General features: G+C 40.9%; 1 protein-coding gene and 1 long non-coding RNA gene across 2 annotated transcripts in view; one reads left to right on the top strand and one right to left on the bottom strand.

The window, feature by feature from the left end:
• The window catches only part of LOC130168927 (uncharacterized), a 44,749-nt gene extending 25,818 nt beyond the window's left edge, over nucleotides 1-18,931 (bottom strand). The window contains exons 1-2 of the long non-coding RNA XR_008827762.1: nucleotides 18,378-18,931; nucleotides 5,300-5,432 (exon numbers count right to left, since the gene is read on the bottom strand). This is a non-coding gene — a long non-coding RNA (uncharacterized LOC130168927). The remainder of the gene's footprint in view (nucleotides 1-5,299; nucleotides 5,433-18,377) is intronic.
• alx4a (ALX homeobox 4a) lies at nucleotides 622-24,639 on the top strand. Its single transcript, XM_056375275.1, has 4 exons — nucleotides 622-1,172; nucleotides 12,721-13,040; nucleotides 19,524-19,652; nucleotides 20,362-24,639. Exons 1-4 carry the CDS (start codon nucleotides 821-823, stop codon nucleotides 20,680-20,682), a joined length of 1,122 nt encoding a protein of 373 aa, XP_056231250.1. The 5' UTR covers nucleotides 622-820; the 3' UTR covers nucleotides 20,683-24,639.
• Nucleotides 24,640-25,019: the final 380 nt, after the last annotated feature.

The following is a 25,019-nucleotide window of genomic DNA, read 5'->3' as shown; positions in this document are numbered from 1 at the left end:
AGGTCTGTGGTATATAATAAGCCAATACGCGCAATCTTGTTGTTACATTATTATTTTGATATTTTTGAGCCCACCTTCATTTAGGTTTATCATACCTAATAATACGTCCCCCCCTAAAATTTCAAGAGAAATTGAATAGAAGTAGGTCTAATCGATCTTAAGTGTTTTCAAACAGTTTCATACAGAAACCACAGACTTGGCTGCAAGAACACAATCCTCTGAGTATGAGCTGCCCTTGATGAACCATTGCGAATGAAGCGTAAAATTGTGCCCTCTCCGCCCCAGTGCCATCACTCATAGGCTATATTCATATCCAAATTGCATTAATGTCATGTGTTAAGCCCCCCGCCCCTATTTTGCAAATCTTTTTTTTTTTTTTTTTTTTTCTTCTTCCAGATAATAAGCGACCTAACTCGTTCATGTCATCAGCATAATCACTCGGGAGAGGTCCTGAAGCCAGGAGCTCTGGGTCCCATCCTCTGAGGAAAGACGGGTTTGTGTAACTCTCCTCAAACCTGCGGGGGAGTTTGGAGTGTTTGGTCAACGATAGTGGTTCCTGGAAAAGATCTGAATCGTTTTATAACCAAACCCAGCTGCGGTCTGGTGTGCGCTGCAGTCTCTGCGTGCATGTGCATGTGTGGTGGTGTGTGTTTGTGTGTGTGTTCATCTGTATGATGTAGAGGGAGAGGAAGGGGCGTCTGCGCTTCCCTTTCCAAGAGAGAGAGAGAGAGAAAGAGGGAGAGAGAGAAAGAGAGAGAGAGAGAAAGAGAGAGAGAGAGAAAAGTTTGGTATTTTTCCTCCCTTGACTCTTTTTTTAGGCATGAACGCCGAGACCTGCGTTTCATACAGCGATATGACATCCATGGATTCATATTATAGCCCCTCTGCAGCGCAAGGTAGGGATCACCAGACGGACCACTTTAGGACATTCCCAGCCACTGACACCAAATACAGCCCCACTGCCTTCCTGCCCAACAAAGGTCAGGCTTACGGAGAAAAGTCCCGGAGCCCCTTCCAGCAGGAGTGCCAGTCATTGGATGCCGCTGCAGCTGGGCAAAGCACTTTCAGTAAATACCACCTGTTTATGCAGAGGTCTTCTTGCAAAACACCCCCCGAGGACGGCAAACTGCACCAGGAGAGGGGACACAACGGAGCGCTCATCCCGTGCTATGGTGAGTGGAGAAAAAAAGAAACTAACTTAAAGATGACTGAGTTACAGGCGTCCACTGAATTTGGAAAGGTGAGGCGTCCCAAGACATAGCAGAGGCACTGTCACCAAACTATCAGCAGAAATGTAGCCTATTATTGTAAGAGTTCATCTATGCAAAAAAAACAAAAAAAAAGTGATTACAGACTCTGAGTATCAGGAGGTTTTTCTCTAAGCTGCAACGTTAGTTTTGAGTCTGATCATTTACCACATGGGCAGAAGATTCTGAACCTGTCAGTCATCGCTCATTACTCAACTTGCTCCCCACGAAATCCGCAGATACAGCCTCGGCGGTTTGGACGTTTAGATCGCAAAAATAATGGCACGTGATGCAGAAAGTGGCCATTATGGTTCCATCAGTGACCCGAAAGAAGTCAGATCTGCGGTGTTGTGTTGAGTGGTTAATTGTTTCTCCACTGTGTGACCGGTATAAGAACTTGTCCAAGAGCCAGTTTTGCAGGTTAAACTCCTCTGTGTTCGTCTTCTTCTTGCTGCCTCCTCTAAGATGGGAAACCTCATTCGTGCGTAAAAAGCATCCGCGGCCACCTTTTCTCTCCAGCAGCAGCGCACAGGACATCACAGCTCGTAACGACACGGCCCGGCAGTTATGTGCGTAACACAGTTGTGAAGAGGCATAATCTTCCCGACTATCAAATTGTCCCTTTGGCCATCAAAATTAAATTAGGGCGCTTTTAATGCGATAATCTGCATTACAATCCTCAATATTGGAGCTGAGTCGGACAATTGAATTAACAGGTTTTCAGATGGCACAAATAGTGAGCTCCAAACTGATAATATTTTCATTTCATTGCACTGCCCGATTGACTCCAATTAGATTTAATTGCGTGGGGACGCTGCTGTAATGGGTGAATGATGAGGGTGTAAATAAAACTTTGACCCTCATTAGGCAGGCGGCCACTTTGAAGCTGCATTAATTCCTGTTTTTTTTCCACCTGAAAACCTTTTTAACCAAAACCTGAACCACACAATACCAAAATAAAAAACTGGAGTATCGAGATGTGTCATCCAAAAGGAGGCTTTGGGTAAATTAAAACGTGAGCAAATTGAATTAAGCTGCTTTGCACTCAACTACATCCCTGCCTGCTCATAAAGGAGAATACACACACACACATACACACACACACACACACACAAACACACACACACACACACACACACACACACACACACACACGATGATATTTGCTACAGTAAATCCTCAATATTTTAATCCAAATTTAATTGATGTATTTATGCATTCAGCTTTGTCCTACAACATGAGAGTAGAGCAACAGAAATTAAGAGCCAGACAAACAAACAAACAAACAAACAAGGGTTTTTGAAAATGACTTAATGTGCTGCATTCTGACTGAGGATAATGCCTCATCATTATGTCTATGGTTTAGATCAAACACTGACACCTTTTTATTCAGTTCTGTAAAACGCATTTAAATGCGCCTTAAATCACCTTGTTTACCCTGAGTTGAAAACACGCGGCCTGAATATGTTTTAGTTTTGAACTTATGTGCAGAGAAGGCGCATCATGGTCCTGACTGAAATCACGAAGCCTCTTTGCCTCAATTCCTGCAAGTAAAGTGTATCAAATGTGATCTCAATACCTGAAAATAATTAATGAGGAGTATTTTTTTTCCCCAAAATATCGTCAAAACAAAATAAGAACAAGGTGAGTTACATTTTTGATAAAACTGGTGTGTGCGTGGAAGTAGGCCCACAACATCTGCTCGAAATCACATTTTCAACTAGATTAAAACTGTCAGTAAAGGATATAAAACAGCCACAAAAACTGAACTGCGATTTCAAAAATAATAAATGAAATCAAACAATATAAAATAGAATCAAACGATCCTTCGATGGAAAGCCAAAATCTTGTCCTTTTTAGCATGAAGTCAAAACTTTTTATTTGAATCACACAGCCGCTTGTCCATCAGTATTAAACTGAAACGTTTAGTGGAAGTAGTTAAAGGATGTTTTGACAGTTTCTGGATATCGGCCTGCTGAAAAAAAAAAGCCTTTATTGCTCCAAAATGTCGGAGATCAGTTTTTTTTTTTTAAAAAAGCTCATACTCTTTTATAATGGCTGTTAAGTTTAATAGGTAATAAGTAAAACCTCTGCATAGATCCGGTAAATCCAGATGAAATAAATTTTTATATTATGTTGTAAATAAGCCACAGTTGTTGAGCTGTGACTCACTTTTTTTGTCTAAACGAATTATTTAAAAAAAAAAAAAAAAAAAAAAAAAAAACATCTTCCAAAAAGTATCTTTCCAATTCCAAAAATTTCTTTCAGATTTTCTTTATTAAATATCATCTCCAACCTGGAGAGGGAAGTGGTGTTTGGAGCAGATGCGATGCGCATGAAGGAGTGGTTTAAATTACATCAAATCTCATTTCAGCTCTCAACTTCTTTAGATTTTGTTTTTTTAATTATTATTTTTTTTTTATTTTACCATCAGGGTCTTTTAGAGTGAAATATATCCGTGCAGTTTGTCAGTGTCACACGCACAGCAGACATTCTTGTTTTACTACAAGGAGACTTAAATGTGTAATAACCGGATTCACACTGAAGAAGCAGGAAAAAACATCTCGGCGCTACAGACAAGCGCAGCTCTGCCATTAATGCGACTCAGATGTCAAACTTCTCTGTTTGCATTTATTGCTCTGCTCACAGTCACTTCCCGAAGACGAACCCAAGTGATCCCGCTTTCATATTTGTAGCATTCGTGTGTTTTATCGCCTTGGGCCCGAAATAATTTGAATGATACAAATCAAAATTAAATTCGCATTCAACGGCTATGTGTCAATTACGCAGCTAAAGCTGAAGTATTTTGAAAACTGGATCAGAATACGTTGAGTCTGGTGATTATCACTGACTGAAGGCTCTAGTTCATCTTTTTACTGACTGGACATAAATTGAAGGCAGCAGTAAAATATGCTGAATTTACTAGCGGAGGAGAAAAATGATAAATGATTCCTGATGTTTTTATTGGAAAATGCTGGAGTATTTTACTTCCTGGCTCACTTCTTTTATCAGACCTGTATTTTACACAATTGCTGGGTAGTTTAAAATTGTCAGAGTTTTGCTTTGTTGTTATAAATTGTGGTCTGATCCCTTCAGTCAAAGGTGATGTGATGACTGGTCTCAGATCTGTCTCAAGCTGCGAGCTATAACTGAGATATTTTTGGCTGAGAAAAGCATAACTGTCTAATAAACATTTACGTACATTAGAGTCACTACAATACACAGTGATATTGTTTTTACTCAACACACTGCCAATCATCTTGTTACGTGAAATCAACAAGGCAGCTCTTGGAGCACGGACAACTTTCAGCATCAGATTGAGTAACACTGAAAGAAAATGTGCACGAGAAGAGGTGAACAGTGTTGCCGGTTGCCCTACAACAACAATCCAGCTCCACCTCAAAAGCAGCAAAAATTACAGAAAACAAACTGATAAATTAAAAGCATAGGAAAAAGTAACCAGATCATTTTCTCAAGACAACAACAATGTAAAACCAACTGAGTCAAAGTAAAAGCCTTGCACTCAAAAATGTACTTATTTAAAGTATTTATCAGCAAGATGTAAGTATTAAAAGTAAGTAAGTACTCATGATGCAGAAATGCCCCATTCAGAGTGTTAGTAACATGCAAGCAGCATTTCATTGTTGTAGTTGATCAGTTTTTGCTGCTTCACATAGCCTTATACCAGTAGTAGTATTTTTGATCTATTGCATTGCAATATATTGTATAAGATGGTCGTATATTTTGCATGTAAAATATTAATCTGAAAAGGGATTAGTAACTATGGTTGTCAAACAAATGTAAATAACAATATTTCTCTCCAAAATGTTGCATAAAAGTGAAGTTCAAGTATCTCACAGTTGGACTTAATTTACTTTCCACCCGTGAAAATATATGTTTTAGGTGAAGAGAAAGACCCGCTGCACACTAATCAATGAAAAATATCCACATGTATTCAAACAGTTAGACTGGAGAGGAACTTATTGTTTGAAACAATAAGGCCCTGAGGATGATTCAGTCAGTCACTTCATAGTCTTAAAGCAGCCACCTACATGTCTTTGTGAACCTCCAGAGACAGCGCACTTCCTCTTCTGATATGTCCGTGTCTTCTCTCAGTGTCTGAGGGTGCTGACCTTTAGCTCGGCTTTCCTGCCCTCGTCTGTTTGGAGAAGAGGGCGAGTTCCCCTGCAAGCACAAAGCATAGAAAATCCATTTGAAACCCCCATTTGAAACTCTCCGGTGTCAAAGCAGAGCTCATTGCAACATTCGGAGTCCAGTTTTACACAGTCATTATTTAACTGCAACAGTAAGACAAAGGATGTTATTTTGCTGTAGGACTAATTATAGTGGGATCGTGCCTTTTATCACTTTTTAGTGACTGAGATGTGCAGGGTAATGACATTGTTGAACCACTGCTGGTGTAATTTGACACAAAAGGCTTCAGTTTATTCCATCTTAAACCAGGTTATTTTTTGGGCAAAGCGAGGATTATATCCAGTTCTGCTGCCTTGTACGTGTAAATATTTTATCCCCTGCAGCAGCAGTGAAAGACAGTTATCTGCGGTATAGGACCAGTACTCAGATGTGATTGCAAAATCAAGATCTCCTCTTTTTCCATGTTTTTGTTCCTTTACCATCTTTAACTCAACACAACCATTTCAGCCGCTCGTAATGGCCGTCTGGTGTGATTGGTTTCGAGCAGGGAGTAATGGGAACCAGCCATGCAGCCCAGACAACTGAGGCACACTTCAGCAAGTTGGTGACATGAGTGGAGGTGACAAGGACTCAGGATCATTTTACCATTTAGCTTAAAGTTTGGCAGTGCAATTTACATTAGGCTCAGTTTGCATGGCCGAGCGAGAGCAACAGGGCAAAAAAGGCTCATGCAGTCCAAAACTTCCTTTGGTCTCTTTGTCACCGCTTCATGTGAAATGAAGACTGAAACAGAACCAACTGTGGAGGACTGCACCAAGACTGGAGATCAGAGATTCAGGTTTTGTCTTTTGGTTTTGTTGTTTTACCCGTTGTATGTGGGTGATTTTATCCCCTGCACTCCGTTGACTTTATTCAATTAGATTTTAAATTTCTACAATATATTTACTTTGCATTTGCTTTTTTGTACATTCTCGACAGTAATGGCCGGCTGTTTTCAGGTAACGCACTGAGGGTTCTTCAGTGTGTTTTCAAAGGTATTACCTTTTTGAGCAAAGTCACATGGCTTCACTGATATTGTATCAAAAACCAACATTTTAAAAAAAGGTACTGCATGATTTCAAATTTTTTAGCAGGAAAAAAATAATACTGAAAACAGGTGTTTTTTTCAAAATCTGATGGCTTTTGAAAAGTTGAATAGTAACTTGCTTCATCACTTAAAGTAGAATCTAAACATATAGTTCAACTAAAAATACATAAATGGACATAAATAAAAGAGTTTCCAGCAGATATTTTACTTTATTATTTTTTGTTATTTTGTTCAAAATTCATTATCCAACACAGACAGAAGCTGGTATTTTAAAATGCAATTTAACTGCACAGGCAGGCCTACAAAAATACATTATGTTTTACTGATAGCTGTTTGCCTTAAAACTTTACAGACCTACTGTATTTACAGGGATTAGGTATGTGGGACGGACAGGCCGGAGGCCAGTAAGATTTTGTTGGTGACTGAACAGCTGTAGGCGTATTTCTGTTGTTAGACAATTATAATTTCTTATGAACCTAAGAGAGAGGTGTGATTTCCAAAACCTACAGGATTGGACTGATGTCTTGACTGGAGGAAATGGGTTGCACTTTGTGCTTTCAGTCTGCTGTTCTGATATTGAGATTTTCAGTCCCTGAATCCTTGGAAGGAAGAAGTGATCATGCATGTTGTTAAGTGGACTTGCCAGCAAAGTATTTTTCATTTCAAGGTGCGTGCACACAAAAATGTACTCTGACAAGTTTTCCCTCCCAGATTTAATGTTCTCGATCTTCTTTCGATCAGACAACAAAAACATAAGATGAAGGAAATTCTCTTTTGCTCCAAGATCTGAGAGAAACATTTGGAAAAGAGCTGGTGGGAAGGAGAGAGACACAGAGTGAATGCGAGGAAGACAGAGTGTGAGAGAGGTGATTTATCAGTCTTAGACTTCATGGATTTTTTTTTCACAGTCTATGAATTTTGCACAGCCTGCTGAAATGGATAATCGCTCTGCTCAGTCAGCAGTGTTGAATTTCAAAGTGAATGGCTACCTATCACATGGTCACAAAAGAAAAGCCTTTGTTAAAAAGTCTGATATTTGCTGAGGTTCTGTCCGTATAAGAGTGAGTGAGTGTATTCTCCCAAAATGTTTTGACGAATGCACCTGACACCACACCAAGCAAGTATAGTGTCAAGCTATTCATAGTCGTGTTATTTGTACTTCCAAAAGAGACAAGGTTAGATTTCAGGAACAGAGGGTTTGACTGCATCTTCAGCAGTGGTGGAATAAGTAATAAGATCCTTTACTTAAACTTAAAAGCTGATATTTGTACCAGAACAATATAACATGACAACGTGAAAACATTGTTAGACTGTGAAATAAATCTAGAGAGAGTGATCATCTGAAATGCATCTGCCGGCAGCTTTAGAGAGGTTTGTAGGACATTGCGGCTCGTTGTTTAGCTGTCTGGGCCACGTCTTCACTGTTTAGTTCACTCTCATTGCTCTCAGACAACTGTTTATAGAGAAAAGCTCTATAAAGGCTCTACCTGCTCTGCTCCAAATGGCAGACAAGACGCAGCTAGAGACTAGCTGGTGAACATTGTGGAGCATTCAGCAGCTAGAGAGTCAGATATTTCCCTCAGGAGTTGGTAGAGACCAAAAACAGAGCTAAAACCGAGTGAGCATTGCATTTAAATTTGTCAGGTGGCCAGACACGTGACTCCATGAATGATAATGTTGCTCCATAATTGTTGGATGTGTAAATAAGTAACTATTCACTATATCAACTTTAAATAAGATAAATCTTGTGCTCTCAGCTGGATTCTACTGCCCCCAAGTGGCCAAGGAATCTGTTATTGCAGGTTTTACAGTTAAAATAGCAATGCTACACAATGCCAAAATATTCAAAGTCCTGCCGTCTTTAATTGTGAATACAAAAGTATTATCAACAAAATGTACATGATTACTGGATTATATCTGATGCATTATTAGCATGAAGTGTTGCAGTGGATTAAGATGAAGCTACTTTTTACCAATTTAATAGTAGTAGTTTAATCTACAGCAACTCATCGGTCTTAATTAACTAATTATGTGTTTTGTATGTAAAATCTAGTAAGTCTCTAAGTAACTACAGCTGCCACATAAGTGTAGTAGAGTAAAAAACGTACAATATTTCCTTAAAATTGTGCTAAAGTACAGAACTTGAGTCACTGATCTTCAGTTGGTTTGTAATTTGTGATACGTCCATTTATGGAGTCAAATTCCTGAGGCAAAACCAAAGGGAATCAGAAATATCTTCAAATATTATACATATCTTATCATTCTTGTCTTGGCTTGACTGTCCAGCCCACACAGCATCAGGCATCAATGTCTCAGTCCGTCTTCGTCCGTGCAGCCAAGCAAGACTTAAGAGTTATCCACTGTTCAAAGCTCCATATTACATCCCAATCCACAGTTTAAGTCAGTAAAACAAACCCCAAAAACACGTTCAAATAAATACTTTGCTCACACATTTCCTCTCCTCTGCTCTGTGCATTTAGTTAGACTAAGTGTCCTTCGTTCTTTCTTTCTCTTTCCATCCCCTCATCTCTTTTCTTTCTTTCTCTCTCTCCACTGTTTGCATCTCCTTCTCTTTCGGATATTTCTTTTTCAGTTTGAACAACATGTTGTTAATCTCTCTCGGTTGCCACGTGGTGTAATTTATAGTGTTTCCTCTTAACACTGTGAGCTGACCCCAGTCATCCCAGTCAATAAAGAGGCACGGATGGTGCCCCGTCGCTTTACAGCCAGTTAAATTACACTTTGATGTCGCCCCCTCGTTTTCAACTGTGAATTAATAGCTGTCCGCGCTGAATGTCTGACCCACAAGAACGTCAATTTCGGTGCCGATACCCACACGGGAACTGTCTCACCCTACTAAAAATGTGGCAGAAGCGGTGGTAGCAAACCCTTATTTTGATTTTGATATCGATGCCAACAGAGATATAGGCCTACTGCGTCAAAAAATAAATACTTAACTGTTGTGCATGCATGTGAAAACTTAGACTTGAATACAAACTAAAGTGCAGTCAGGTGGAAATATGCACGAGATAAACTGCAAATCACTGCTCAGTTTGTTCTGAAGAACTTTCTGCATGTTTAATTTCTGCAGAACTTTCTTTGTGCCCACCACACAGAGTTGCAGAGTCTCCTCTGTTCCCTGTGCGCAGTAATTGGAACAGATGCTGACTTTTGGATCCACGGCAGAGAAAATAGAACATTCTGTGGTTGCAACTCAAAACATTTTGCATGGCATATTCATCTGAAAAGAAAAAAGAGAATTGCGGTTTGCAGTTTGCTGGATTATTGTTGGGACTTGGACACTACATGCAGAAGTGCAGGTGTAAGCTGAAATTGTCTCTTGTGTAATGAAAGAAAAAGCCAGTTGTGCTCATGAACACTGAGATAGAGGTTTTGATGCAGCATATGTTTTTCACAGTCACTCCTTCCTGCCTCTTTTGTCTTTTCGCAGAGATTATATCCTGACAGGCATTGTTTTCAACAAGACTTTCTTAAGTTCATCATACATATGGTGTTCTCTGCAGGAGGGCCCATTGCCATTCACCTTGGGCAGTGTTGGAGAGCCTCACAGCTACAGCAGATCGCATGGATAACAAGCAGGAGATTGTCACAATATCCCAATCCTGCCAAAAAAACATCAGTGACATGCAATATAAACAATGGCCTTTGATCAGCAAGAGGCCTCATGATTTCAAACAGTCTGACAGCTCTCGCCTTGTGGGGCCTGTGGGTGCTGGCCAGGGAAATATGATGAAATAACTAGAGAGTATTTACAGTGGGATAAAACCCATTTGCTCCCTTCAACCCAAACAGGATGTGTTCATCATGGACAGTGAGACGATGTTGCGGGCGTCGAGACCCCCAGCAAGAGGTCTGCCACCAAAACATGGCTCCTCAGCCTGAGTCCATTCCCAGCACCGTTAGGCAAACATCTCCAAAATCAGAGGCCTATTGCTCATTGGATCTCGCAGAGCTGATTTGCATCTGTTCTGATGCACTGTCATCCTACAAAATCTGCATCATGTGCTGGGGGATTATTTTCTCCTCGCAAGAATGAATGAAATAAAACAGCAGTTTCATATGACATTGGCCTGCTGCATACACAGCTTATCTCAGCAAGGCCCCCCGACTCACTGAGATGCATGGGCCATTCCAGGGGCTGGCAGTCAAACCTCAATGATTCTCTTGGTACAAATCAAAGCGTGTCCATGCTGCAGGAGAAACCAGCTGCATGCTACAACCAGGCTAGCTTGGGATCCTTAAAGTGCTGTACTCTACAAAAACTGAATTCCAAAGTAAACTAAACTACATAACAAAACCAAGAAGTCTGAGTCCCAAACACAGAACGATTTACACTACTGTTGGGCTTTTCTAACAAACTTTCAGACTAACTCGTGCATACATAGAAGATGCCTTGGTATTCAAATGTATCTCTTCTCATACCGAGTCAAAAAATGACGCACTTGAAAGACACACTTTTGTGCATGTGTCTGTGAGACAGTGTATGACGAGCTATCCCTTCACCTCACCTTGCAGCACATTACCCAACATGGCTGTGACTTGAGGGTCACTGGGTTTGTGTGTGATCTTCTGTGCTGACTGAGTCCTGAGAATTGCACACGGAGCTCACATGAACACACACACCTCCTGGTTCTAACCTGACAAATTGCAGGATGAGCAGAGAGGTCTTCATTCCTGAAAATAACTTCCCCTCAGATGGGTATGAAGGAGCAGGAAGGTGCAGCGCAGTTGCCACCAGACTGAGCCAGAGAGAGAGAGAGAGCACGCTCACAGGCCTCACTGGGCAGGATGGGAGCATGTGCTGTTTACACTTTCAGCTATCACATCCTCTAGATACAAATGTATATTAATCCAATGATGTGTGTGCAAATTGGTTGGTTCAGTGATGGGCAGCAGCAGGGCGAAAAGAGCTGCCAGCTTCGACAAAAACACTGGCAAAGACATGGCTGTGGAAATTTATGATGAGAGAGCTGCCTGAGGTTTTACAGTTAAGCTGCAGCCATGAGGCAAGCAAGTGTGTGTGTGTGTGTGTGTGTGTGTGTGTGTGTGTGTGTGTGTGTGTGTGTGACAGAGAGAGTACAGAGATGAATCATCCTCATTTTTGCATGGCTACAAATTACTCCCCTGCAAATTTTTTCTTGCTGCCAGGTGACTCTGCAGTCAGATGATAGACTTCAACCACATGCAAGACTGATAAACAGAGTCTGAGTGGAAGAGAGTGAGTGGTGAGTGTGTGAGGCAGAGGTTGCGGATGTTGGTTGGGGAGGATATGCAGTAAAAAAAATAATAATAAAATAAATTTAAAAAAGGCTGCAACTTTCGGTCAGCCTCAAATTATGGACAGGGTGTCTAATCCCAAGTACATCATTGAATGATCTATGAACTACAACAACCAACAACTAGATCCTGTATGCAGCCAGAGATCCAGGCCATCCAATAATTGCACAGGGAGATAAACAGACAAAGAAAATAAAAAATCAACGCACATACTCAACACTGCGCACCAGATTGCGGATTTCACAACTGTGACAGAATTTCCTCACTAAGAGCAAGAATTTCCTTTGTTCCTCCCTTTCACACTCCATGAGTTATTATACTGATCCTACAAATACATCATCTATATGAAGCCAGAAGCTTAATATTAAAGCTTATAGATAAGAGTCTTGATAAAAAGCTTTTTTTATTTGTTTGCTTCCGCAGTATGTCAGCGTTTATGTTCCAGCAGAAGTTTCTTATGGTTTAAACATTTTATGAATTACAAAGCAGGTGCATTTCTGTGTGGACACATGAGATGTTTCAAACCATTTCCCAAAAGCTTCAGTACTAGAATGAGGAACTTTGAAGTCTGAATATTAACGGCTTTCTCCTTGCTCTTTATTGTCTTATTCATCTGGAGAATCCACACACAACTTAAATCTGTTAACTGTACAGTGCAGCCAAAACCTTGAAGAAGAGCAGTAGATCATAATGCACATTTATCTCATTGTACTTTTATATGCTGTCCACTGTGTCTCTCATAGCCAAGTTATAACACCCCTTTTTGCTCAACTTCATGTAATGACTTTCATACTTTCCTTTATTTTCACCTCCATCTTTAGTTAAAGGGTAACAAATTCTCAAAGATATGTTTTGTTCCCATCCTTTCAATCCTGATAACATTATAAAAACATAAACCTCTTAACAGTTTTCATCTCCTCCCTGTCCCTGTAGGTAAAGACAGTTCAGGTCTGACAGACTCTGAATTGGCCCCGGACTCTGACGCACCTGGAATGGACACCAGTTACCTGGCTGTGAAGGATCAAGGTGTCAAAGCGGCCTCTGACAGGCTGCCAGGCACCGACTTAGCAAGCCCTCTGGACAAGGCCGATGGCGGCGAAAGCAACAAAGGCAAGAAGAGACGCAACCGCACGACTTTCACAAGCTACCAGCTGGAAGAGCTGGAAAAGGTTTTCCAGAAGACGCACTATCCTGATGTTTACGCTCGGGAGCAGCTCGCACTGAGGACCGACCTGACTGAAGCTCGTGTGCAGGTAAAGCAGTGTTCAGGGGGATTTTCATGTGCAGCTAAATAGGCCAAAAAAAACAAAACAAAACAAAAAAAACCAGCAGATGGATAGAAAAGAAAACATAAACCAAGAAACATATCAGATTTCTAATAACAGATGGAGGTTAATTTAAAAAGGTCTTATTTACAGTAACGGTCTAATGGTTGCAACAATCTCGTGCAACCACATGCCTGTCCTATCAATAAGTTAAAAAAAAAAAAAAAAAAAAAAGCTCTTCATCAAGGCAGAACAGACAATGTTTAAACAACCCAACCTCATGGATCCTTCAACATCTGCAGCTCTGCAGAGATAACGTCACTCACAGAACAACATGAGAGATTTATCTGGTAATGTGGGAGTCAGGGGGAGAGAGTGGGGGAGTGGGAGCTAACAGAGGCCAGGGGGCCCAGGGGGGCTGAGGTTTGAGCTGCCTGGGCCTCATATGTGCAGTTCTACGAGAGCAGGCTTTCATCAGCATATGAGGGGACTCGTTCAACTCTGCTCTCTTTCCATGGGATCGTTTCATTGGCCCTTTTCTTTAGAGCTGAATTCGGTTCAGCTGGTAGTAGTCGAGCCCGAGGTGTACAGTACGTCTCGGACTGAAGCCCCTCCAGTGACCTTCTGGCCCAATTTGCATACAAACCGGTCATGACTGCTGTAATGCATTCAAACATTGGTGAACAGAGAACGAGACCTCCACCATTTCTGTATGTGTGTGGTGTATGTGTATATATGCGTGCGCTATGGACTACCAAAGCCCCTGGATTTTCTGTGTTTTTCTTTCATTAACATCCTGTCCAGGCAAGAATGTGTCCCTGCTGTGGTCTCCGGGGTAGGTGTGAAACCCTTCCCATGGGCTTTGAGCGAGTCAGCGATTGATATTACGAGTCATGTCTGAACTTTGAGCAGTTTTGAGGCATATGGCGTATTCCACTTTTTGCCAGAACTAATGCAAACATACAACTCATCGGCTACATTTTTATTGTGTGCCGGTGGCGTACATGGGATGAGATAAGAGATGGATTAAAACCGATCTTCTACACGATGAGCTGGAACGGTGACCAGAAAATCAGTGAAGCACAGGAAGTCTGAGCAGCCATGGGGTTATAACTCAACCCTGAGTCTCTGAAGGTATGCTGCTCTGCTCTCCTGCTCATACTATCACAGACCTGGCTGCTTCAGATGGATGCAGCTTTATAGCCCTCAGCTCTCCCAGCGGCCCTCTTAAACACTCAAGTTAAAAAGATAAAAGACAAGAGATGCCTTGTCAGTCAGAGAACAGGGCTCTGTACTCTGTTCAGGTCATTCACACGCAGAAGTACTCACAGCTCATGAATTCTGCGTCTGCAGTGAAAAAAGAAAAGTAAAAAAAAACCTTTACTGATGCTGAAAAGTTTCCTTCATCTTTTAACATTGACAAGCATTTTCATTAAAGGCAAAAACTAAAAATGTATCAGAGAGAGAGAGAGAGAGAGAGAGAGAGAGAGAGAGAGAGAGAGAGAGAGAGAGAGAGAATAATTCAGAGGAGTGCGATGTTGTACCTCATTGTCTGATGGTTCTCACACTCACAAAAAAAAAAAAAAAAACAGCTTTCAGTTGAAAAACGTAAGGGTCTGGAGTTGTTTGCTTTTTCAGTCTCTGGGTTTCAAAGGGAGAAAGTAAGTTCAGATCTGAGTCATATGCACTACAGATACATGTGGAGGTCAGAGGTCAAGGGTCGGGGGTTTCAAAAACATAACATCTCTCAGATTTGCCGTTCTGTCGGTCCAGAGAGCTCAGAAAGCCAAGATGGCATCTGAAATGTGGAGCTCACCAGGCAAACACAGATGTCAATACGAGTTTATAGATCCAAACAGTTAACGGAAGATGAAATAGCAGGAAAGCCTGATTTGACCAAGTGAAGGACAGAGGAGACGACGGTTCCTGCAAATAGAGGATCAGTCCCAAACTACATTAACGCTAAATATTCAAGTAATTTCTGTCATTTTATAAATAAAGTTTTTTGTTTGACTAAGAAGAAGTGAATTCTCTGATTGGTGAGAAACTATGAGACTGAAAACTGAAAATATGCTTTATATAATGACATTGTAAGTCAACTGCCTAAAACCATTTGTCAGATCTAGAGCTGAACCTAGTCAAGAAATTGATCAGTCGGCTAAAAGAAGAAAAAAAATCAGTGACTATTTTGATAATAAATTAAGTTTTTAAGTAATTTCACAAGCACTTTTTTGTAGAACAAAACAAGCAACATAAAGATTTCAAAGATGTCTGGAAAGTTGGGATGTTTTTTTTTTTCCTTGTGATCTGAGACAACAAAAAATATATAATACAAAGATATTATTAGTTGCAGCCCTTGTCAGATTTACAGTTAGATACATAACTTATTCTATAAAGAATGGAGATGACATGGATAATATTTAAGCTGTTAACAAATCTTGAAAATGACGTGTTATATCTAAAAGCTTCATGTACCAACACAAAAAATATTCTATTGGTCCAGTCTGGGTACAACCCAGTGCCAACTAGTAAAGAGTAGAGGTAGATATAAAATTCTCTGATTTCTTTCTGAATCGGTCCACTAGTGTCATGGACTTACCTGTAATTGACACCAGAAATTATGAATTGATGTGATAGAGGACTTTTGAAGGAAAGGGAGCAAACTTCCATTTAACGAACAACAACACTGGTCAGAGGTGTTTCCATGATATTATTAGTGCTTTGGGGGTGTTGGAAAACCGAAGCCAGGCTCAGCCGTGGATTTCTTCTTACTTTGGTATGGAAGCCGCCATGAGTGACAGCATAGGCGGGTTATCAATCCTCTGAGCCGGTCTCTCACTTCAAAGTGTTTTCAGCCCCATACAGCTCTCCTGCTGGGGCCAGTTTGGCATTTCTCTGCTCTCTCTCTCTGGGGCTGTAACATAAATAAAGCCTCATTGAAAGTCCACCAGCTACTTAAGCTGTCAAGGTCTTTACCAATTACTGTCACAACGCAGTGTGTGTAACACAAAAATATGTTCTCCCTGTATAATAGCCAGCAGACTCTGCAAAAAGCAGAGAGTAGGCAGATCAGAGTTGTTGGTGGCACTGTATATTGAGACACAGACAAAATATCAACAAAAGACAAATATCTTTTAATGAAAACACTGACTTTTAAGAAATGGGACAAAACACATCCTGCAAATAAACAGATGAGTTTTGGTGAAAAGTGAAAATTTCATTCACAACTCCTACAGTTAGCCTATTACCAAATCACCAGCCTTTACCAAATTTGGTACACACCTGGACACTGGCAGCATACTGTAGCTTCTGCTGGGAAATTGTGCCAATTTAAAATGTGATCACAACCATGATCTATTATCTACACATATACAAATGATTTTTAATGATTATCCCATGCTTGGTTTCATTTTGTTAGAGGGTTATGTTAATGGTAACTTTGTTAGAAAAATAACATGAAAAGTCTTCTGGTTTGATACATTCAAATGCACAAGAACATCCAAGACTTGGGATGTTGGAGCATGAAACAGAAATATCAAATACACAATATATATTTTTATTTTAATGCTCATTGTTTGCATTTGATTGTCCAACAACATATGAAGGCAGTAAGTTTGTGCTTTTAGAAAAATAACCAAATCACTTATGCTAAATCCTTAGTACATCATACACCATAATTTTAAATGATACTTTTAAATAAATAAAACTATAATTTTACTTGTTTCTTATATGTGATGTCAACTGACTGACCCTTGTTTTTAAATATAGTTTATTCAATCTAATAATTGTTTATTTAAATTCAAAACTTAACTTCTGTTTAAACTATTATCTTATCTGGGAGTTAAATACAAAGGATTATTTATTAAAAAAATCCCCAAGACAGCCATGAAAAGATGCATTTAATTCCCCCCAATAATTCAGTGTAATACATTTGGAGACATTTTTATTAATTTAAAAATAGGAAAGGTGTTTCTGGTGACTAATATCTATGCTGAACTAAATTTTTGAAAATGACATAGTACATGCTGATGGTGTTGACAAAAAATGTATTAATGATCCTGTAATAAAAAACAACCTGTAATTTACTATAGTATGGTCTGATAGCCAAAACCAAGCATTTGAAAAGTACAGTATATTTTCAGGTTTTTTTTTTTAAATATCAAGTTTTTATCAAGTTTTTTTTTTTTAAATCAAATTTAAAACTTGCTTTGTCCCACTTCTCAAGAACCACTAAACAAAAAGCACCATTTTTTTTTTTTTTATAGAAAACAGTCTTGTATGGGGTTGTAGATACTGAGTAAGAGGAGGATGTATGAAAACATCATGGAGAGAAGGATGACGTCCTCTGGTTTGTGTGCTTCTTTAATTTAGAAAAAGACAGCATCTCAAAGCTGGAGCTTTCGGCCTCAGGAAATTAAAAAGGAAAATGCAAACAAACCCCAGTTATAATCCCATCTCATATTGCCACCATAGATTTATAGTGAAGTGTGTGAGCAAAGAGCAGATACATGAAATATGATAAATCATATCAAAGTCAGACAGAAAAAGTTTTGTTGCCTAATTTGTGCCATGATCAGTCCAGTCAGGCAGTCAAAATGAAATAGTCAAGAGTTATTCAACAAACCTTTAAAATTTGACGGAAAAGCAGGACAGGTGACGTCTAAAGCACATGTGAAATGTATTTAGATTATTCCACACACTCTGATAGTAATTCAATCACAGTAATGCTTTCAATAAACAAGTGTGGGGTTTAGATGTCAAAAATGACTGCAGAACAGGCAGCCTGCTCCCCTCACACAACAAAAGGTGAGATGGATGAGATCTGTTTACATTTTGTTAGGGAGCCTCAAGTGAAGTCTGCAGCACAATGTTTACAAGTCATTTCCCTTTCCCCTTCTTGTTAAGAGGTTCTGTAGCTGATCGGTGATCGGTGATCAGCGACCCCCCCCCCCCCCCCCCCCCCCCACCCCCCCCCCCCCCCCCCACACCCCCCCCCCCCCCCCACACACACACACACACCACCACCACACCCCCATTTCTCGGTCAGCTGTGTTGAATGAAGCAGACACAGTGAAACTATAACTAGAAGCACAACTGAATAAAGTTGCTCTTTGTACACCAAAGCCAACACAAAACAATCTAGCCACAACCGTTAGCCCCCATTAGCATTGCCGTGATGTGCTGACAGTTAGCTAGCAAGTGATAGCAACACTCGCTGAATACATTCATAATATAGATAACAGCAAGTTAGCTTTATCATGCCTGCTGTAGCCTGTCACCAATGAAACCAGACACATAACATTATGTATCCAGCATGTTACTTACACTTTGAGGAGAAGAAAAACCAGTTCCGAGTCCAGCTGGAGTCCTTTAGCCGCTCGTGGGGATCTCCATCTCAGTGAAGCCAGAGCAGTTTTGGTTCGATGGTCGGACTGGGTCCTTGGGCTTGTTAGCTGGGACAGGTCGCACGAATAACACTGATTGAGCCAGTAAAGACACTGGTGGAGCCCTTAAAAACTTTGTGGATGTTATGACGGCCCAGCGCCCGACTGGCCCCATGGCCAGCCCGTCTGTACTCTGGTCTTATCTATTTCTTGGTCGGAGGTCTTTTTAGAGACAAAGTGGTTTGTTCCCTTGAGAAATTTAAAGAAGGTGTTTTCACCTGAACTGCATTGTGCACTGCACCACCTTGAATGTGGGCGGTGCTTGTTTGTTAGGGAGGATCAAAGATTTAACAGGAGGGACTAACATGCACCACTACCAAACAACTGCTTTTATTTTAAAACGGCGTTTTAAGATGACAACTATCTCCATCCATACAATCACACCTGAAAACCATACATCCATGCTGAAAAGGCATAACCTGGGCATGCGCGAGCAGGTGTAAACAGGAAGCAGATTGTTTACTCTGCAGTTGATTAGTTGGTGGCTGATAAGACCCAATCAGGGAGCAACCTGAGTGCCTAAATCATCATTTCTAAAGTCTCTGTTTTTACCTGTCCAGATTACAATGCAACCCCAGTGTTTTCAAACTAAAACAGGGGCCAGCAGCACTTCCAAAAGTCTGCATTTTTAGGTGCTTGAAAACTCTAGAGTAGTGTGGATGCCAGGCAAAAACGTAACAAAAGTGATGCGTTTTAAAATGAAAATGTGGCAGTGTGAGTGTAGCCTAACATGCACTGCAGACTGTCTGCAGACCAGATACCAAAAACAAGCTCAGATTACAACACATACAGAGTATGATTTCGCTCTCTGCTCAGGATGCCATGACTTCACTGTATCTTTGCATAGAAAATTATTGTTTGCTGCTATGGTATAGTTTAAAATCACATTTACAGAAGAATTTGAATTCTCAAGCTCATCTTGATTCTAAATACTGTGCAAGATGAGGGTGAAGATCCCTTGTTCTCTCAGATAAAATCACAAATGATGCTGCCTGTTTTATAACATTCAGAAAATGTCCCTCTGCAGGTGTGGTTCCAGAACCGAAGGGCAAAGTGGAGAAAGAGGGAGCGTTTTGGTCAGATGCAGCAGGTCCGAACACACTTCTCAACAGCTTATGAGCTGCCTCTCCTGACACGTCCTGAGAACTACGCACAGGTACAGAATGAGTACTTCAGTAAAGCTATAGGACAGTTTTAAGGCCATTAACTACCCAAACATTGATTCTACAAGACAGGGTTGATCGTTCTACTGTTTTTACATTTTTGTTTTGATTCCGGCGTCCCAGGTTTCAGTCATTTCTACTTTCAGACTGGAAACTTGCTTGCATTTATTTCACCGACAATTCAATAAAAATATTTTGCATTTGTAATGGAATAGTTCCTTGTAATGTTGGGAAACTCTTGCTAAGAGTGAGGTGAGAAGATCGATACCAGTGCCCTTGTTATACCCTAAATATGAAGCTAGAGCCTTAGCTTAGCATAAAGACTAGAAACAGGTGGAAACAGGTAGCCTGGCTCTGTCCAAAGGTAAGAAAATCGGCCTATCAGCACCTCTAGAGGTCACTAATAACCATTATACCTCATGTGTCTAAGCCATACAAAAACCGAAGTGTAAAATTTATGCCCTTTTGTTTTTTTTTTAGCTCCAGCTTGTTTGCATTTTGTGTTGCCTGCAGTAGCTAATCTAGCATATACACAAATTGTAGTTGATGGGCTAAACAGCCAGTATAGTCTTTTAATTTGAGGTTGCATTGAAAACAACAAGCTCAGAAAAGTATCCCTGATTAAATGAATAACAAGAGAGCCAGTGGGGTTAATGGGGCAGTTCTTTCAGTCTTTAACGATGCTGATTTTCAATATTTCAGATTCAGAACCCTTCTTGGATCGGCGGGAGCAGTGCGGCATCCCCTGTGCCGGGCTGTGTTGTACCTTGCGACACAGTGACTCCCTGTATGACCCCTCACCCCCACTCTGCCAGCGGGGTGTCTGATTTTCTGGGTGTACCAAGTCCTGGAGGTCATGTGGGACAGGCTCACATGGGCAGCCTGTTTGGAGGATCTCCTGGCATGGCTGCAGGCATCAATACGTACGATCTCAACATGGACCCAGACCGCAAGTCCTCCAGTATCGCCGCTTTGCGCATGAAGGCCAAAGAGCACAGTGCAGCCATATCTTGGGCCACATGATGTGTTGATATGTCACGGATGGGGGGGGGGGGCGACCTCGTTGACCCCTGAAACTAAACATGGCGTGAGGAGGCACTAAAATCCAAAAATTATAAAGGCAACAATGACTACCTTTATAAATGTTGCAATAAAATAATTATGCAAATACACAGTTGGGTGAAGATTACTCCAAGAGAAAATAACGAGAGATTTGGCATAAGTGGCACAGCACCGCCATGTTTCTCAACCCCTCTGGTGGGAGAAAGCAACCACAGTTGGCGAGTGAGCTTTGTGGAAAGCCTGGTGGGAGGTGATGCTGTACTGTATAACAGGAGTTGCAGTGTTTTACTGACAATAGGCAAAGGAAAATCTTAGGAAAAGTTTAAGAATTTCAAACAAATCCATGCACTTATTTGCTAAAAGACAGGAAATTCTGTTTGTACAGTGCTTTCAGTGTCATTGTAGTTCTTTGTTCAGGTGCTGTTTTATTCTTACGGTGTTATTTAAATTTTGAGTGTTATTGTGTTTTTCCCTCCAGTCATTTTGTCACTGGGTTTCATTTGACAAATAGTTCAGCAAGCATCCTTAAAAAACTGAAATTCAGATTTAGTTGTTATTTGCAATGTACATATTATTTTAAGGCAATCTTTATCAGCATTAACCCATGCTTAACTTAAGTCATGCTGGTGCGAAGATAAAGCCACAGAAAACTGTTTAGCCAGCATATCCAGCATATCACTCACGTTATGAAGCTTTTCACATCCAACACAAACATTAAAATAACCACCTCTGGGTTTGTATTTCAGTAACTGCAGAACTTAGAAGTGCTTTTCCCCCTCTAGCATTTAAAAGTCAAACAGATGAAATGTGGTTTGTTTCAGTGCGGTGAGGGTGAGAGATCCACCTGCCGCACTGACTCAGCCTGCTGATGGCCAGAGAAAGGAAGGGATGGAGGAGGAAGTATAAGAGGGGCACAGCAGGCCTGCTGGTCTCAGGGCTGAAGAGCCTGGGAGCGCCAGCCTCCCAACAGAGCCAGCTCTGTTTTTCAGGAGGACAGACTCCAAGTGGACATGACTGTGCCCTTTGCATTTCCAGTCTCAGGAGTTTCAGAGAGAGAAGTGCCTACTAGTCAGTCAGACTGCCAGAAATAACAGCGAAACCAGCAGCTACCACCTTTGAAACAGAGGCGGCTGGTGGAGATTATACAGAGTGTGTTGACACTTTTAAACACTGAAAGGATGTCAGTGTTCAACAGCCTTTTCTGGACTCTCTGGACTTTGGCTGTCAAAGCTGACCAGTAAATGCACATGGCATCACTGGCATACATGTTGTGTTTCTTTCTCTTTTTCTCTCATTATCCCTGTCAACACCAAACAAAGGAAGCCATCAACCAGATTCATGAAGAGTTACATCTATCAACTTCAGTAAGGATTAATTGCATCTCAGTTGGACTTGGCACCGTGGACAACTAAGCACAGTCTTGAGAAAATGTCAACTTCATCCTACATTTTCAGACCCCCATAAGTCATATTTTACCACAAAACATGTCTCTCTTCATCACATATACACCTAACGTATCTAAATGATGCTGAATGGTGGTATTCAATCTTTCAATATTTGAGCGAGGCAACAGGAAGAGTCAAGGGGATTTCTATGGGAATAATGAGGTACTATCAAGGCCTTATTATTAGGCGGGCACAGAGGGCAACTGACCCCTGACCCTAAACTCCCAGATTCACTCTGTCAGTTGTTTTTTGGTAATTTGATTACTTGCAAATTTGTTTGTGATTTTGCGCAGATAAAGTGCAATATCAGCTGGGTTATTATGAAATCTTGTGGTCTTATCTTGTAAAGGGGCCATGTGTCAAAAATCTGGTACTAAAGCTTTAATTATTCTAATTTATAACTTGCCCACATAGGGTGTAATGCTAAAGAGAGAGGCGATTAATCAAATAACTGCAACAAACTAATTGACAAACAGAAGTCCTGGGATCATTTAGATAGGTGTATCGGTGTATCAGTATAGGTGTACTGGTCGGTTTCTGAGTCTCTGGAGAAAAGACTGTGAATCTGTACTGTGCTGTGTGCACTGTCCTTGAAGGGAACATGGAGGCAATGGGGGCCCAACAGCAACTACCAACCTCAAACAGGCTGATAATTGCCATGGTTTAGATAATTGTTGCTCAGATATCATGCATGATATCTGAGCAGTACCTGTTTTAGTACAACCATGAACATGTCAGAGTAAAGGAATCGTGTTTCAGCCTTTACTCCTTGTTTACTTCCATCTAGGCTTGGAATGATATGACTTGTGTTTGCGTCTCTCTGGAAAGAGAGGAGGAGGGGAAAGGTAGAGGTTAAAGTGAGCTGGAACTAGCCAAAAATGAGCGTGATCTCTCTGAGCCCCAATCATATCATTATATCCACATCCTCTTATCATTTAAATATTCAAATATTTTTTTCCCTGGTGACTGCCTCCTCCAGTGACAGAAATAGAAGATGAAGGTTACGGATGAAGTTATGCATGTTCTTCCTTTGTTTGCAAGGCCGGATTTAGGCCTTAAGCATAACAAGGGTTTTGTGGTTTCGAAAAGCAAACCCGATACCCTGCGCTACACCTTCAGGCAGAGAAACCATTGCTAATTCTCTAAACCGAACCACATTCACTGTCCTTCTGGGCAGGTAAGAGAAGCAAGGTGCAGGCTATAACCTGTCAGCAGATCAGATCACCCCAAAGTCATTCAAATTACATCCAGTTCTACTCTCCGGTCTAAATCCAAGGCATATGCATAATCCCGACTAAAGAGGTCACGTCTCAAAACTGAGAGGGTCTCCTTGCAAATGTGGACATGGGGCCCCCTTTGCTCTAGCTGAGGGGTTGGACGGAGGGCGAGCTGTGAGGGCGTCTGCTGTGTTCCGGTGTTCTGGGAAAAGGACAGTGCACACAGCTGCGCTCAGGGGGTAAATGCAAAACAAACATGCCTCACACATGCTTCCCCCTCAGCTGTCATGGCTCTGCTTTCAAAGATTCACCCCCGCCTCCTCATCACCCACCTCAGCACACACATACACATCGCACTGTCGCTGTCCTTTTGCTCATTTGTCCACCGGCCCAAAGCTGCCCCCCCCCCACCCCCACACACACACACACCCCCACTTTGCAGGGTCCAAGGCACAGCCGCACGGCCAACCCAGGAAGGCTTTTTAATTAACACTGAGCCATGTGGAGGCTGTGCACTGCAGTATTGTGTGTCAGGACAGACAGGGCCGTCTGTCTTCTAGTTGGTTTAATGTAGACTGTTACTCTGCATAGTGCACACAGACATACTGGCTTTCAGTAGCTCAGGTTTAGACAATTCAACTCACTGTTGTCACTCCTCTCTGGGTATTTAAGTTTCTTTATTCTTGGATCTCCACTCATGTCTTCCTCCACCAGGAACCACAGATACTGTATCTACCCCTTAAAAACTTGTTAATACAAGACTAGCTTTACATAAAAAAAAGCCTCTTCCTCCTGTATGCTGCACAACTCCATCTCTGAGTGATGTCATCGGCCATTTTTCTAATTTTCTAATACTACTGAAGTCAGGCAACCAGTATAGGAGTAAATATATGATAAATATGTGTGCTGTTGTGTGCATGTGCATTTTTGTGCATGCAAAATGAACTGAAGTGTTATAAAACTCTTGGAAATGTTACTAATTAGATGTTTTGTTTTTATTTTGTGAGACAATTTATCGAGCATTCAAGCGTATCACCTTTTTTTCATTTGGTGGTACATGGTAAAATTGTATTTCAAAAGTTGTGTTTGAACATTGTTTTATTCTCTTGATATGTTAATTCTTATGAGTTTCAAAAGGTTTTCTCACGTTGTTGTGGCTTCAAGCTGTCTTTTGAAATGAGTGTATGAATTTACTAATTCTTGTTACATTTTGTGTGTGATTAAAGTACAATAAGTTATTGCACTTCTACTCAGAATCAGTATTTGTCTTTGAACTTTTTATAAATTGTTGTACGAGTGACAGCAAAAGACAGTATATAAAAGGATAGGATTTCTTGCCAGGTAATTGTGATGGTTGCTCCCATCAGTTGCTCCCTCCCTCAACAGACCAACTGTTACCACGCTGTACAGAGGAAAATCAAGACAATCAAGACTAATGACCTATCAGTATTTAGAGATCACTCAAGTCACTTCCAGTTTCAATAAAAACCATTTAAGTCATCAGCTAAAGACACTGGTTGATCACAACTTGTGATTATGTTGTCAGCTGGCGTTGAAAAAAACATAATGAATATGCTGTGTCTTGTTGCATTGCTCCACCCTGCCAAAATATTGTGTCATCCCTCTAGTCACATTC

Source organism: Seriola aureovittata, chromosome 1, assembly GCF_021018895.1.
Source record: "Seriola aureovittata isolate HTS-2021-v1 ecotype China chromosome 1, ASM2101889v1, whole genome shotgun sequence".
Taxonomy (NCBI): Eukaryota; Metazoa; Chordata; class Actinopteri; order Carangiformes; family Carangidae; genus Seriola; species Seriola aureovittata.
Note: the sequence above shows the minus strand (reverse complement) of the source record. Positions and strands in the feature narration are given on the sequence as shown.

Excerpts from the sequence above, each read along its gene's own strand:
- alx4a (XM_056375275.1), top strand. The coding sequence starts at position 821 with ATGAACGCCGAGACCTGCGTTTCATACAGCGATATGACATCCATGGAT. Across the intron at positions 1,173-12,720 it reads AGCGCTCATCCCGTGCTATG|GTAAAGACAGTTCAGGTCTG; the intron begins GTGAGTGGAGAA and ends CTGTCCCTGTAG. Across the intron at positions 19,653-20,361 it reads GTCCTGAGAACTACGCACAG|ATTCAGAACCCTTCTTGGAT; the intron begins GTACAGAATGAG and ends TCAATATTTCAG.